Raw genomic sequence first — 16,524 nt, 5'->3', positions numbered from 1 at the left:
GTGTGATTTTTATAGCTAATATCTTAAATATTTTTTTCAGAGATTACTGCAATGACCTTAAAATATCAGATAACAACACTGAATTTCTTTTAAATTTCAATGAGTTTATTGATAGAAAAACTCCAAACAACCCATCCTGTAAGTATATACCGATTTGCAGTAACTGTTGAGTGTCACTCTAATTGTATCCAAAGTAGTCAACTCTTGGTTAACATTAGTGCATTGGTATGCTGGTTATTTATTTACTTTGTGAGTTTTTAGTAGTGAAACTTAACAAGTTGGGCTTTTATATATGAAAGAATTTTTATTTCATCCTGAAAGCCAGGTAATAGATACCTATTAGTGTTTAAATGTAAATAGGGCATCCTTACCTTGGCTCCTTTCAAATTTAAGAAACTTAATTTTAATAATATGAAGGTTTTTCATTTTATTGTTCTTGCTATATAGAGGAAAACACTACAACACATTTTTTTATTTATCTCTATCCAGTTTATATAAACAGTTTTAAGATGAAGAGAATAAAAACAAGGTATATATAAAAATATGTCACTTTGGGGTTTTTTTATCCTGACATTCTGTTTTGATAAGTTGACTTTATAGTTTATGCATCTGTAATTTTTCATTTTATGAAGTAAAACAAGTGGGAGCAAATAAAAATTTTAGTAATTAGGCTTTAACCAGTACATTTGTCTTTCGGAGAAATTTACACCATTCATATTATGAAACTTCATAGAGATTAACAGATTCTTGGCTTTTAAAACGTTTAAAAATCTTAACTGTGTTTTGTTCCTGAAAATATTCTATAACAGTACTACTAGGGGTGCCCAGGTGGCTCAGTTAGTTAAGCATCTACCTTCGCCTCAGGTCATGGTCCTGCATGGGGCTCTCTGCTCAGAGGGGAGTCTGCTTCTCCCTCTGCCCTTCTCTCTCTGCTCATGATCTCTCTCTCTCATAAATAAATAAAATCTTAAAAAAATAAAATAAAATAAAAGTACTACCAGGAAAACCTGCAGTGGAAATGAGAGGAAAACCAACTGCATGGCAAAAGTTTTCTTAGTGTATGTAACTTGGGAAAAAAGAAGTAATTGTAACTGACTTTTATGTCCATTTCTCTTCCTCCTCTCATCCTCACTCTTTCTTCTCCTGTGCTTTTCTTTTTATTGTTTTTAAAGATTTTATTTATGTATTTATTTGAGAGAAAAAGAGAGCATGAGCAGGGGAATGAGGCAAGCTGATTCTCCGCTGAGCAGGGAGCCCAACCCAGAGCTCTATTCCCAGACCCTAGGATCATGACCTGATCCTAAGGCAGATACTTACCTAAGCCAACCAGGTGCTCCTGTGCTTTTCTTTTTTGAAATCATTTGCCTTTCCATTAGGAAGGAAAGAACTTCCTCAGTTATAAAAAGTGAATTGAAGCCATCTCTCAAATTTAAATTTATCTCATAAAAAGAAGGAACTTCTAGCACTATTCACATTAGCTAAAAGAATTAGAATTAGCTACTCTGCAAACCAGTCAGGGGTAGATGAAAGCGATACTGATCACCACTGAATGAGAGTGATGCCAAACCTTTTACTTGGTGTGAACTCACTCTGACCCAACCAGAGCCTTTCATTGTTACTTGTGTTCTTGTTCATTTTCTTGACTAATAGGGGTCCCAAAACAGAACTGAAATAATGATAATGAATATTCATTTAATTGGATGCATCTAGGTCCTAGGAAAGTATAAATATGTTGAAACAAAAATACTTTGAGTATCATAGGGCAAATATCCATACCATTGTCTGTTCTGCAATGTCTTCATTTCCCTTCATCCTCAATCTCCCTCCCTGTGATCCAATAGGAAATGCTTGCAGTTCTTAGATAACCATGTGAAGTGTTAAGATTTTATTGGATTTTTAATTATAAAAAGGTAATAATAACTGGGGGCACCTGGGTGGTTCAGTTGGTTAAGCATCTGCCTTCAGCAGATGGGATCACATGTTCTCTCTCTCTCTCAAGTAAGTAAAATCTTTAAAAAAAAAAAAAAAGCTGTAAAATTTATAAATAAAATTTACATTTTTCTCTGAAGTATTATAAATTATAGTTTCATCAATCATCTTTTAGCTCATTTTATCAAATAATATGTACAACTAAAAGTATCAGTGATTAAAATCTAAATAGTTTCTTTTAAAACAGTTCAGGCTATTTTAATTTTGCTTTTATGGAAGCAATTAATCTAATCAAATTATAGTTCTCACTGTTAATTTATTAGCCTACCTAAATGTTTCTGCTATAGAGCTGTTGTCTTCTTCAGATCCCTCATTATTTCTGAACTAATATAAAAATAGATTGTAAGTATTGAGCTTTACCGCTTTACACACATATAATCTGTTTATGAATCGTATGCAGCAGAGGAAATATTTCAAGACACATTTTAAAATTATAGTGTAATTGAAATATGAATACAATTATGAAATTACTTATAAAATTGATTTATATTAGAAATTAGAATAACAGTCTCATTTCTTTTACCTAAAAAGATTTACAGCAAGTAAATTATATCATTCACTTTTCAAATGGACTTTCAAAGGGATTCGTTTTCTGCTATAATAAAAATAGTTCCTAAAATGAAGTCTAAAATATGGATTAAACTGATCCTTTAAAATTGGGTGAAAGATATATTAATTTTTTTTAAAATCAACTAAAATGTTTTCCAGTCTACTCCCTACCTCTTGTAGTAATAAGATTTTAGGCCCCGTATTCCTTACCTGAATAAAATGAAATTTTATCATAAATTTTAAGTTTCAGAGTATATTTGTAAGTTATTCAGAATTTCTTGGGCTTTAACAGAGAAGCCAAGAGAAATGAAAAAGGCGAAGTTTTTTGTTCAAGAATACATGTGAATTGACCCTTGGTCATTGCCATCTGACCCTCCACTACCTTTGAATTTGGGCTAAAATGTTCTTTGGTTATTCCAGAAAGGACAACCTGAAGCCTGTAGTCTTTCAGCATTACCCGTTGATTCCAAAAGCCAGTGTTGGAATAGTGCTGGTCTGTGTTAAGTTATTTAGTTCCTTGGCCAAAACACACAAGCAGAAAACTATACATATTATGTAGTTATATTTTTATGTATAAAATTGTCCATTAAATTATGATGGCTTGCAATCACCATACTAACCTATTAAAAAAAAAAGAGAGGGGTGGGAAAGGCTATTTCCTCAATGTTTCTTGAATGGCGCATTTTGACTATCTTTCTGATAGAGTATAAAATAATTTTCATTTATAATTGGCTTTTCTACTAATTTTGGCTACAGCCTGAAAAATAAGAGGGAAGATGAACAATATTTTTAAAATATGCAGAAAATTAATATTGGATTAATTTTTAATTTATTGAAATATTATACACTCTAAGTTGCTTTTACAAATAGAGACTAAATTTGTTTCATTATTATCTTAATGAAGAAACTATGTGGTTGTAATTGAGGCTATCCTTTTTGTGTGTCAGGTAACACGGATTTGATTAATAGAGTCTTGCTGGATGCAGGCTTTACAAATGAACTTGTCCAAAATTACTGGAGTAAGCAGAAAAACATGTGAGTGTTCTTAATAAAAATATATATATATATAATCTGCATTTCAGTTTAGCTTTTCTCTGAGAAATTTTTTTGGAAAACAGGCCTTGTACCTTTAGTTTATTATTTATCTTTAGGAACAATTTCTTGAGAAAAACGTCTTGCAGTACTTGACAACATGCATTTGCAGCAGTGGGCATTTGTCAGGACTAACCCATGCCATTAGTTAGCTTTCCCTCCAATACACTGCAGAGTGAACAAACTAAATTCAGTAGGCATGTTTGTGTTTCCATGTTTGTGACAGAACAGGACTTCCAGTGAATGTTCGATTGGCCTTTTCATAACACTGCCACACACCCAGTCAACAAATTGAGAGATCCGATTACAGTTCTCATGTACGGTCTCTTCTCTACCCCATTTCCAGTCACTCACCAAATGCTAAATATTTCTTCTAAAAATGTTGTCCTGTCATCTTCACACTTTCCCATTTTTAAGAAATTACAGCAGCTGATTTTCCTGCCTTGAGGGCTTTCAATTCGTCTACCTGTGGCACCTCGTCTAGTCTATTCGCCATAGAACTCACCCCTGCCGGCCTCATTCGTAAAATGCAGTTCCAGTTTCAGGATAAAGGTGAAGCTGTCCAGCACAGATTTCAAGATCATTCATGAGCTGACCATTTCCTAAGAAGCTTATCCTTGACACTTTACTCCCTATTGCTTCTTACTTTACGCCTTATGTTTTTATGACACCAAATGGTATCACACTAGCTTTCCCTTAACATACGCTCTTGGCTCCACATGTAAGATCTTCTTGCCGTCTCTGTCTTCTCTGTTAATTCCTTCTTTAAAATGCAGCTGTGCTTTTCCTTACTACCATGTGTCTTCCTTGAGAATCCTCCCTATAACCCTTAGATATGTCTACTATTATATCATAGTTTGCATATTTACTTTGTCTTCCCTTATTTTAGGAACTCGTTTTATTTCTCTTTGTATCATCAACCTCTAAATTATTATCTTACCAAGAGTAATTGGAATAAAAAATTTCCTTCTTCTGTCTTCTGTTTTAGCAAGGGAGTGAAAGCACGGTTTGTTGTGACTGATGGTGGGATTACCAGAGTTTATCCCAAAGAGTAAGTTCAAATAACATCTGTAGAAATCAGTATGTGACAAAAAATTATGCTGAGGTTCTGTACGTTACTGTATAAGGAAGCCATTCTGTAGAGAAACTGATTAATAGATTAAAATGGAATCATTTAACATATCTACACTATTAAAATAACCTATTTCTTTGAAAATGCTATATGATTATTCATTTGTACTTTTGGATATTTGGGGTATTTATTCCAAAACTTGAGAGATTTTTTTTTTCCTCTTCGTAGACACAAGCCAACCTAAATGACATAGTGGTTACAGCCCGTTGGCAATATTTTCCTAGCACCTCATTGTTTTCACTGTTTTTAATGGGTCTTATCTCTTTTATCCTCAGAACAGTCTGTAAAGTGGGCTGGAGAGACTTATTACTATTAGTTGACCTGTTAACTACCTTGTACATCATTACCTGCAGAGTAAAACTAAGAGCTTTTTCTAACTCTTACTATCACCATTCTATGGTGATATGTAGCCTAAGGAGTATCGTTTACACCATCAATTACCACTGACTTTCTTAGACATACCTGAGATATAGACATATCTGTAAAGTTTCATGATGTTCACAGGCAAGTAGGTTATCAGGCAGATTAAAGAATAAAAATGAAGAGCCATTTCTTCCTTAGGGCTGGAGAAAACTGGCAAGAAAACCCAGAAACATATGAGGACAGCTTCTATAAAAGGAGTCTTGATAATGATAACTATGTTTTCACCGCTCCCTATTTTAACAGTAAGTATCATTTGGAATTCTGCATTCTCAATTTCCTTTTTTTAAAAAATAAATTATTGTTACTATCCACTTTCCCTGAAACCATATATCTTAATTGCTCAGAATAGTCTTTATTCATTATGTACTGTATGCATGACATTGGAAAAACAGAAGCACCTATTTAACTAAGGAGGTAAAATGTATACCCAGCAAACAGGCAGCCCAGAAATGTAGAGAGAGCATATCTGTGGGCATGTGTAATACCTAGAAACACAGGTAGGTAATCCCTTGTTTCACAAACTGCAATTATATTGAAGAATGTATAATGACTTTTAAAAATTAATCAGTTAATCAGTTTTAGTTCAATGAATAAAATGTTCTTGGGTTCTGTCCCCAAACTTTTCTAATTTAATCCCTGAGCCTTGGGGTTGGGGGCAGAGACTGAAGGATGGAGTGTATTCATCCTCATTTTCACAAATGAGGAAACTGAAATTAAGAGAATTTTGGAGTTTTGTCCAGGGACTTGTCTTCTAAAATGCAAAGGCCACCTTGAGTTCTAAGATCAGTCTTTCCACTTCACTTCAGCAGCCTCCTCACTCTTTTAGCAAGCCTGCATACATTATGTTGTGGAAATAAATGCAGCTCAGCTGAAGAAATCATATCCCAACATCAGTTCATTCACAGCAACTCATGGACACTCCAGTGAGCCTGATGTATAGAGAAAGATGAGGGAAGAGAAGACTGCACACCTCCCTATTACCTCTCTGTACTAGAATACTTAAGCAAAACACTATCCACACCTGTAGCTATTAAGAGAAATTCACTATTTGATTTATCTACACAGGCCTAATGTCCTTTTTTGTTTTTGTTTTTTTTCTTTTTCAGAAAGTGGACCTGGTGCTTATGAATCAGGCATTATGGTAAGCAAAGCTGTAGAAATATATATCCAAGGAAAACTTCTTAAACCTGCAGGTAAGCACATATATTTTATATATGTATGTATATACATATATATACATGACCAAAATTAAATGTGATCGACCTAATATTCATATTAAAATCTTCTAGTACTTATCTGGAAGGCTATCAGGGTGCTTCAACCAAAATAAAGGCAAAGACAGACATGGAAATTTTAAAAAATAAAATATAATTAGTTACCTATGAGACTGGGGAAAAATAAAATTGATACTGTATGGAGATGAGTTTTAAAGCTTATATGTTTATACAGCTTCTGACACAAATTTATGGAGTCAAATCAAAATTCTCAATGCTGGGTTGATCTAGCATTTCTGCTCCATAAGTATGTCCTATCAGATGAGTTCAAGTATACAAAAGGATATAAAGCCAAGGATATGGATTTTTGTAATAAGTTATACATGAAAAGTTTCCATCACTGGAGGAAAAGATAAATAAGTTATGGCATATCTATACTATGTGCCTGATGAAATGCATTAGGTAAGAATATTTTTAATAAAATTACAGTAAAGTCGAAAAATGACTTTTTTTTTGCTAAAATAAAACTGAGCATCGATGGGAACTGGCAGTAGGCTGGTGTCAGTGGATGCAATAAAGTAGAAATTATGTTTTTCATTATATGATTCAGTATTTGTTTCAGAGAGCATACACTAGTTCAGACTGAGAGCGTAGGTCAATGGCCTTCCTGCTCCTGCAGGCTGTTTTACCCCTTACTGGTGGAGCTACAGAGACTTCCCCCATCACTAACTCAAACTAAGAAAGAAACTAGAATCACAGCCATGTTTTTGAAACGTGTGTAAATTTTTCTTAATGTCATTTTGCAGTTGTTGGAATTAAAATTGATGTAAACTCTTGGATAGAGAATTTCACCAAAACATCAATCAGGGATCCGGTAAGATAATTTTTTTTCAACGTTTATGCTACACTCCCTGTCAAATGCAAGTAAGAAAAGTAAAAATAAAGTCTTACACATTGACAACATGAATTTTCATTGCTCCCAAATTGAAGCAGAACTATGAATTACTATTTCTGGAAAGTTTTTGTTTCAATTAGTTAATAAAAATAATTCATTGTTATAATTTGAAGTACAAGATAGCTATTAATTGAGATTTTATAAAGATAAAACTATTAGTTTTTATGGGATGGACTAGACTCATCTAATCTTACTTTTATACTTGACAAATTATTCTAAGATTTATAACATAGTAATAGTATATCATTTGATTACTTTTTTATTTAAAAATGTGGGGTGATAATTATGTTTTTGTCTTTCAGTGTGCTGGCCCAGTTTGTGACTGCAAAAGAAACAGTGATGTAAGACAACTTTTTAAAATAAAACTTTTAACTGTCATTTTTTTTGTGTTAACTATTACAAACACATCAGAGCTAAAATTGAAGGAATTTTTATTTGAACACTAAAAAAAGTTACTTTATGGATTTTGAAATCATTTATATGTAAGAATTTGAATTACATGATTGTAATTCCTCACCTTATTTTTTTAAATATTCACATAAAAAGCCTGTCTTGGTATGGACTCTCTTGTCCTCCATCTCAGCTGTGTTTGATCTCATGACCCAGAGATCAGGCAGGACATGAGCCAAAATCGAGTTGGGTACTGAACCAACTGAGCCACCAAGCCCCACCCCCGAATGAACAGAGGTATTTTTTGTTGTTGTTGTTGTTGCTGTTTTTTTAAGATTTTATTTATTTGTTCATGAGAGACACACAGAGAGGCAGAGACAAAAGGCAGAGGGAGAAGCAGACTCCATGCAGGGAGCTCGATGCAGGACTCGATCCCCAGATCCTGGATCACGCCCTCAGCCAAAGGCAGACGCTCAACCACTGAGCCACACAGGCGCCCTCCGAATGGGCTATTTCTACCCCAGGTGTCCTTAAGTTTGATGAGGGCAGTCTTCCTTTGTCTTTGGCACTATCCCTTCATTTGTTCACTCTGTTTATAGTGAAGAGAAAACTTCTTGAGCTAAATTTTAGAATTATGTATTTTTTTAAATCAAATTCCACTTCCATGATTGGATTTTACATTTTCTTGTTACTTCTCTTGCTCTTTGAACTTCCTTTGTCCCAAAGTTAAATATGCTCTAAGAATGATACTATATAAATTATTCCAGAATAAAAAAAAATTTCCACTCTTTTTTCCTAGTTTTGTGTGTCTGTTTATTTCCAAGACAAACAGTGGGTTCATACCATCTCTTTTCTAATCATGCACAATTATAAACCAATAATTTTATTTTTATAGTTTCTCCATTTTGTATAGACTTTATAGACAATGAAGACTGTTTTAGAGCCATGATTTTTAGCAAGCTGCTTCAACATTAGGAGAGTGGGATGCATATATCCCCAACCCTGAAAACAATGTTTTTGTTATCTTATACAATAACAATTAAACCAATTCATGCATTTAAACATGATATAAACCATACTGCCTTTTTTTTTTAAAAGCATGTAGCCTGGTGATTACAATGCACTTTTAAAGATATGTCTTGTCAAAATATTAAGTATGTGTTTATACGTTATTAAATATTTTGTTTTATCCAATTTCCTGGATCATTCAAATGACCAAATGGGAAAAAGATTGACATTTGGAATGGCAAAAAGATTATTCCTGATTTGTTTTTAGGATTTGTTCAAAATGGGTTGACAGTTTTAGCTAAATGGGTGGTAGAGGATAGGAAGCCCTGAGAGTCTGATATGAATCTGTGTGTCTCATTTCATCAGAAGCTCTTGATTATATATGTTTAAATTTTCTCCAATTTTTTTGTTAAAGTCATCTACATACAATGACGTTATAATGCAGCCTTCTAACTAACCATCCTCAAAATGTGTTCTTTTTTTTTTTTTTTTTTTTTTTTTTTTTTTTACTTTGGTAGGTCATGGATTGCGTGATTCTAGATGATGGTGGATTTCTTTTGATGGCAAATCATGATGATTATACAAACCAGGTAGGTTCCTGAAGTGGGACAAAGTACAGTTTCCAAAGTGTATTTTCTTGATTAGCATTACACAAGTCCTTCAAACCATTATAGAAATTCAGGAGTGGTTATAGTACTGTCAGAAAATAAATTTTAAAACGCTGATGTAAAATACACCATTAAATACATTCTGAATATAGTCTCCTGATACTTGTTAGTGGAATTTCCTTTCTGATACTAACAGTTACCTTTAAAACATATAGTTGAGAATGTTAACGTAATGGGAACTTTTTATTCTGGATTTCTCAGAAATTTAGAAAATGTTCCCATATTAAGTATTAATAGTGTCTCAGTACGCGGCTGCTGTGATCTCTTGACGTCTGTTCCAAATCTGCATGTTGGCAGCAGGTAGGCTTAATGGGCTCATGCAGGATTTTAAGCAGATTAGAATCATTTGCCAATTTACTGCATTTCCGAGTGTCTATTTCTGGTTTCTCCTGAGACAGGAAAGCTCTCTCAACCCTGAGCCTTTTGGTAACTGGCTGGAGTTGAGCTTCGTTCCAGTTGGCCCCTTGAGGCCTCTGATCTTGCTCCCACCCCAGCCGTTCTCCTCAATGATGCTACGCCCTGTTTCCCACAAGGAGGCCGAGGGGCTGCGGGGTCACCTGCACCCGCCGCTGGGACCGGGATGGGGACCGAGATGGGGATGGGATGGGGACCGGGATGGGGACAGGGATGGAGACGGGATGGGGACAGAGATGGAGACGGGGACGGGGACGCAGTACCGGCAGCATCTCCTCGGCTCTGCCCCCCCCCCCCCAGGCTTTGCACCTCACGCCCCCACCCCCTCTTCGTCGCCGCGGCCTCAACACGGGCGTCCATCTGAAACTTAATTATTTTTCCTCCTGTAATAGATTGGAAGATTTTTTGGGGAGATCGATCCAAGCTTGATGAGACACCTGGTTAACATCTCGGTTTACGCCTTTAACAAATCTTACGATTACCAGTCGGTGTGCGAGCCCGGCGCTACGCCCAAGCAGGGGGCAGGGCACCGCTCGGCCTACGTGGTCAGTAACCCCGGCCCCGCCCCGCCCCGCCCCTCCCTTGAGGTCCCTCCCCCTCCCCGGAGCCCCTCCCCTCCGCTGTGGACCCTGCCCCGGAGGCCCCGCCCCGCCCTCGAGGTCCCTCCCCCCGCCCCAGGGGCCCCGCCCCCGCCCCAGGGGCCCCGCCCCCGCCCCGGGGGCCCCGCCCCCGCCCCGGGGGCCCCGCCCCCGCCCCGGGGGCCCCGCCCCCCCCCCGGGGGCCCCGCCCCCGCCCCGGGGGGGGGGGCCCCGCTGTAAGGTCCTCCCTTCTGGCCCGCAGCCGTCGGTCGCGGACATCCTGCACATCGGCTGGTGGGCCACGGCTGCTGCCTGGTGAGTGGCACCTGCGCTTCACTGGGGATGCCGAGCGGGTTGTACAAAAATAGTCATGAATGTGAGGACAATACAGATCTCGTGACCACACTGTAGTGTGGTTCATTAGTAGGGGGAACGACTTTCCTTTCATTTCCCTAATCACATACTGCTAATGTTTACAGATAGTTTCTCCTAAATGCTCAACTGAGACTTGTTGGGACGCCTGGGTGCTCAGCGGTTGAGCGTGATCCTGGGGCCCCGGGATCCAGGCCCACATCAGGCTCCCTGTCGGGACCCTGCTGCCCCCTCTGCCCCTGTCTCTGTCTCTCTCATAAATAATTTTTTTTTAAAGCTGTTGCAGCTCTTGTTTTCATATGAAAACAGTGTTTGCTCATGCAAACTCCAGCGTCTTCAGAGATCTATTGAAACTCTTGTGTTTTTCTCTTTACACTCAATTCTTTAAATTGTAGGGGTATTAGCCTATAAGAAGTTTCTGCCTATTGCCTTCAGTACCCAAATTAGATGTCTTCATGGGTTAAATCCAAGACCCCATAACTCATCCTTTCACCTCCTTCCTACTCATCCAAAGGCTGGCACAGGTTCACCCTCCTTACCTCCTTGAACACCTCACTTGAACTGTACCACCTACGAAAACAAGATATGTAAACTGTTTGAGGCACTGTGGAAAGTAGGCAAGATCAGATTTGTCATTGTTGGCCTCTGGTCAAGTTGCTAACCTGCTTGTTTGGGATCCTCTCTCCCCCTCACTCACTTACCTCCTCTGTATCCTGACCCTACAGTATTGTGCAAGCCTTACTGCATGTAGATTAAGCTTTAACATTTATTTAATGGTAAGGCTTTCCCAGGGAAAATGAATGATTATACCAGTTTGTGAAAGTAGCAAAGACTTTAGATTAAAAATCCTATTTTTTTTTTTCTGGGGGAAAAACATGTAAAAAATGGGGCTTTCTGTTGTGACACTGGTATTTATGTGTTAATTGACTCAGGTTTTCTAAATCTCCTAGTAATCCTGAATATGTGATTGCCTTGATTCTATTTACTGGCCAGAATCTACCTCTTTCTCATCACTTTTTTTTTTCTTTTAAACTAAGTTCAGTTCCAGATGATTCTATACTATTCTATAGTATTTGGCTCAATTGTCATTTACTATAAAGCAGAAATGTACCATATGCCCTATGTATATTATAGTTGATGAATGTCACATTATGTATTTACAAGTATATTCTATATTGTCAAGTAAATAGTTTAAAAACCCACAGCACAAAATTGTTTTTGTTTGATCTTTTGTTGTTTTCCACCTTGGAGTTTTAAAACTAAAACAAGGAGCAATCCTGAATGTGAAACTTATGCTGTGAAATACAATTACCACTCCTCCATGATCACATTTGTTATGAGGCCTCTTTACACCTAAGCACCTCTTTCTTGGTCCTGAACATTTCTGACTTCATCACTTCTTTCACAGAAACAAATCTACAGTGTTTTGAATTTAGAAGCATCATGTGCTGAAATGGACCTAATTATATAAAATAAAACTGCTCCTTAACTTTCTATTGTCAGATTATCAATTTTTTCCAAACAGATGAAAAGAAATGTATGTGTACATACAAAATTATTCAGTTTTTTAATTGTACAGCTTATAAAGGAAATATTTATATTTTTATCAATAATTATTCATATTTACAACTTAGGTCTATTCTACAGCAGTTTCTCCTGAGTTTGACCTTTCCACGACTTCTTGAAGCAGGTATGTGAACACTCAGCTGTTTTTATAATTAAAATTTTGTTTTGGGATGTACTGAGTTCATCCAACTCAGAGAAAGTATATGTATTTGTGTATATGAGAGAGAGAGAGAGAGAGAGAGCGCCCATCCATTCAATAGTTTCAAAGATTGGAATCTTTTTGTCATGACTTTCCTAATGCTTTGACAATTTTTTTCTTTTTTAATGTCATTGGCCTCTATTTTGTAACCTCCTATTTATTTTTTTCTCTTGATATTTATTGGGCACTATTAGGGGCTGCCCCTAGATTACCCAGCGATAAATAAGCCCCACAGGGTGCCTGCCCTTATACACTTGGTGTGCTGAGAAATGAAGGCTCTGGGCACTGACTATAGTGTCCCCTCCTGGTGACCTGCGTCCTTTTTTTTTTTTTTTTTTTCCACAGTTGAGATGGAAGAAGAGGACTTTACAGCCTCTCTGTCAAAGCAGAGTTGCATTACCGAACAAACCCAGTATTTCTTCGATAATGATAGTAAATCATTCAGTGGTGTGTTAGACTGTGGAAACTGCTCCAGGTAATCTGTGTCTTCCTTTTAGGAAGAATCCTTTGTCACTAAGAAATTGGATTCGCTTTTATAATCATTACAGAGAGTAATGGAGATTGTTGTTCCAGATCTTTAGTTTCACTGTAGGCTTTAAAAATTTACATTTTTTAGACTTTATCCTGTCTGGATAAGTTGTAATCCTTTCAACTATCAATAATAGGATCAGGAAAATTGTACCTACTTTTAGCCAAAACATAAAGAAATCTGGTAATATAATACATTTTTGTCTAAAAGAATCCCTTAGGGGATCCCTGGGTGGCTCAGCGGTTTAGTGCCTCCCTTTGGCCCAGGATGTGATCCTGGAGACCGGGGATCAAGTCCCACGTCCGGGCTCCCTGCATGGAGCCTGCTTCTCCCTCTGCCTGCGTCTCTGCTTCTCCCCCCGCTCCCCCCGGTCTATCATAAATAAATAAATCTTTAAAAAAATAAATAAAAAATAAAAGAATCCCTTAAAAATTTTTGCTAAGGTCATAGAATTTTATGAACTATAATAAACTTAGAATTAATTATAGTACTTCTATGTAATTCTAAGCCAAATATATGATTTCTATTTACATTTATTTACTAAATAGGTTTAAGAAAGATATTCTGGGGGTGAGGAGTTTTATTTCAACCTTTCACTGAAATTTACAATTGGATGTATCTGAATTGAAATCAAGAACTAGGGATCCCTGGGTGGTGCAGCGGTTTGGTGCCTGCCTTTGGCCCAGGGCGCGATGCTGGAGACCTGGGATCGAATCCCACATCGGGCTCCCAGTGCATGGAGCCTGCTTCTCCCTCTGCCTGTGTCTCTGCCTCTCTCTCTCTGTGACTATCATAAAAAAAATAAATAAATAAAAAATAAAAAAATTAAAAAAAAGAAATCAAGAACTAAGAGAAAATATTACTTCCTAAAAATTATTAGTAGGCATAAAACATCTTGAACAGTTTTTTAAAGAGATTGAGAATTCAGTTTCATTGTGGGGGATAGAAGATAAAGGCAAGGTGGGATTTTTTTAAAGTTTTGAGAGAGACTGATCCTCCCTGTCACAGGATCCCTGATAATGGAGCAGAGAGGCACAGATTTGGGACAACTGTTTCTAGCAACCGAGGGCAGGTTATTCTAGAAGCAGTGTTAACTTAGAAAAGAGGAAATAGGAGGAGGTAAGGTCATCTGAGCATGTGAAAGGGCTGGAATAGTTGCTAAGCGATCTAGACATTTCTAACAGAGAAATGTTTTGCAGAAGCAGTTAGCTGAAACTAGCATGAATTTTTAACCAATATGGTCGGTCAGTAGGACTTTTCTGATTTACTTTAGCACACCTCTGTGTCCTAGGAGGTGGTTGGGGTAGGAAGAGAAGAGTCAGGCATCAACTCAGAAAAAGCATTGCATCTTGTGTAGAACTTAGACTATGAGGCTATCAACTTTAGGGAGCAGAATCGTAACACCTGTGATGGTATCTCAAAACTTCAGAATCCTTTGGCCTTTGACTAATAGGTGTCGGTAACAGCAATCTGTGCTTTAAAAACTAAATAACATTGCAGCGTACCGATTTGTAATCAGGATATGAAGCTCAGTCACGGTGGCTTTTGATTCACTTCATCCTTGTGCCCCAGGTTCAGTGGAGAAAAAGGAAATTCAATTTTTTGGGGAAAATGTATACTCATAAAGAAGTGACTCTCTAATGACAGACTAACATTTTTATTTTAAGAAGCCACTTAAGACATGGAAGAAGAAGAAAAAAAAACAAACACTCAATGGAATTGAAAGCCCTTCAAAGCCCTGTCTCTGTGTCGTCCAGGTTAGAAGTTACAGCCCCGAGAAGCTATTTCAATGATCAGTTATAATTAATATTACATTTTATGCCTGAGTCCCATTAGTCACCTTTCAGGAGCTTGGTAGCCTCAGGAGGCTGCTGTTAACCATGCTGGGCAAAACAGAAAACCTTTCCATCTCTACGACGTTGGTCAACAGCACTGATCTATATTTACTCTGCTCTTAGGCAGGATGCTTAGACTCTTCAGGCTTCTAATATTTTCATCTGTAGAATAAGATAATTTTTCAGTAATAAGTACCACACTTCCTTAAGCATATCAAATCAAACATTTATTCTAGGAGTTTCAGCAACTCAGTCATACTTATTTTGCATTGAGGACTAACACTTAAATTTTCTAGTATTTGGGAGAGGTAACGTGCATGCTGATGAGTCAAACATGGTCATGTTTCTCTTCTAAAATTCATTCTCATTTTGTTTTACTATTTATATTGGTGATGTTTTGTGTTTCAAGAGGTCAGATTTTTTTCTTTCATTTTAATATGTAAAATTGGAGGATTTTTGTTTCTTTCCCCCCCAAAAGAGAATGTCCATTTTCTCTCATTTTTAAAAATATTTGTTTTGCAGAATCTTTCACGTAGAAAAACTTATGAACACCAATTTAATATTTATTATGGTTGAGAGCAAAGGGACTTGTCCCTGTGACACACGACTGCTTATACAAGCAGAGCAGACTTGTATCCTTTGACGTCAGCGATGCTTGGAATCGAACGCCATCTTACAGTAAGGCATCTTTAACCTTGTCACATTGTTTATGCTCAAAGAGCAAAACATACAGAGCGCCGTGATTACCTCCCACAGCAGAACAGACCCCTCGCAGAAAATGTGGTTTGAATGTGCAGACCAATGATGCACCAGAGAATGATGGTATATTGAGGCTCTATGGAGGAGGCAGTGCGGGTTTCCAAGTAGATCTGGAAATGGCTTGCAAGACGAGGGAGGGGCAACTGGTTTGGGGATCCGTTAGCTGGGCCCTGTGTAGCTGGGATTGTTAAAAATGGAGTTGATTATGATGTCTGTCTACAGTGGATATAAATATGCTAAATTGACAATGCAATTAAAGCATTGTGACAGCAGGGATTGTACAGAATTCCTATACCCTTTGCATTTGCCCATGTTTCTTGAAAAAAAAAAAACATGATTTTTATTATTAGCAATTAGTTGTTTATAATAGGAGGCACCCAGGTCCTCCCTTGGGCTGCTTTATATGTATTACTCTGAGTCGTTTGTTCATTTCATCCCCTTAATATTTTACAGATATCTATTCAGTGCTTGCCCAAGGGCATGCTGTATAGAATAAAAATAAAAATAGCAGCCATTAGTTTGACAAAAGAAAATTGTGGCAGTTTACTTCTTTAAATTCCTTAAGCTCTTGAACTAGTTGTGCTGGACTAGACTAGTGGTGTAGGTGTCTGTTCCTTGCTTCGGGAAATGTATTTTTTTTGTGTGGGAAGAATGAATAACTTCATATTCCTTAACGAGTTTCTTTAGCTGATGGTCCGGATCCTTGTGATATGGTTAAACAACCCAGATACCGAAAAGGGCCTGACGTCTGCTTTGATAACAATGTCCTGGTAAGGCCAAACTTTCGTTGTATTAAAACATGAGAACTAGGTGGTCATTGTCTTCAAGAATTTAGAGAGACAAATTAAAAAA

The 16,524-nt window shown here is 37.2% G+C and overlaps 1 protein-coding gene across 7 annotated transcripts in view; it reads left to right on the top strand.

Annotated features, from left to right (window-relative positions):
• CACNA2D1 (calcium voltage-gated channel auxiliary subunit alpha2delta 1) overlaps positions 1–16,524 on the top strand; it is a 475,745-nt gene that overhangs the window by 439,225 nt on the left and 19,996 nt on the right. For all 7 annotated transcript variants that reach the window (XM_038562843.1, XM_038562841.1, XM_038562842.1 and 4 more), the window contains 14 exons: positions 41–138; positions 3,486–3,573; positions 4,619–4,681; positions 5,324–5,427; positions 6,292–6,378; positions 7,206–7,273; positions 7,657–7,695; positions 9,271–9,342; positions 10,227–10,379; positions 10,675–10,727; positions 12,419–12,474; positions 12,895–13,024; positions 15,436–15,545; positions 16,360–16,442. In XM_038562843.1, the coding sequence (XP_038418771.1) occupies positions 41–138; positions 3,486–3,573; positions 4,619–4,681; positions 5,324–5,427; positions 6,292–6,378; positions 7,206–7,273; positions 7,657–7,695; positions 9,271–9,342; positions 10,227–10,379; positions 10,675–10,727; positions 12,419–12,474; positions 12,895–13,024; positions 15,436–15,545; positions 16,360–16,442 (1,204 nt within the window). The remainder of the gene's footprint in view (positions 1–40; positions 139–3,485; positions 3,574–4,618; positions 4,682–5,323; positions 5,428–6,291; positions 6,379–7,205; positions 7,274–7,656; positions 7,696–9,270; positions 9,343–10,226; positions 10,380–10,674; positions 10,728–12,418; positions 12,475–12,894; positions 13,025–15,435; positions 15,546–16,359; positions 16,443–16,524) is intronic.

This window comes from Canis lupus, chromosome 18 (genome assembly GCF_011100685.1).
Source record: "Canis lupus familiaris isolate Mischka breed German Shepherd chromosome 18, alternate assembly UU_Cfam_GSD_1.0, whole genome shotgun sequence".
NCBI lineage: Eukaryota > Metazoa > Chordata > Mammalia > Carnivora > Canidae > Canis > Canis lupus.
This window is presented reverse-complemented; position numbering and strand designations above follow the sequence as displayed.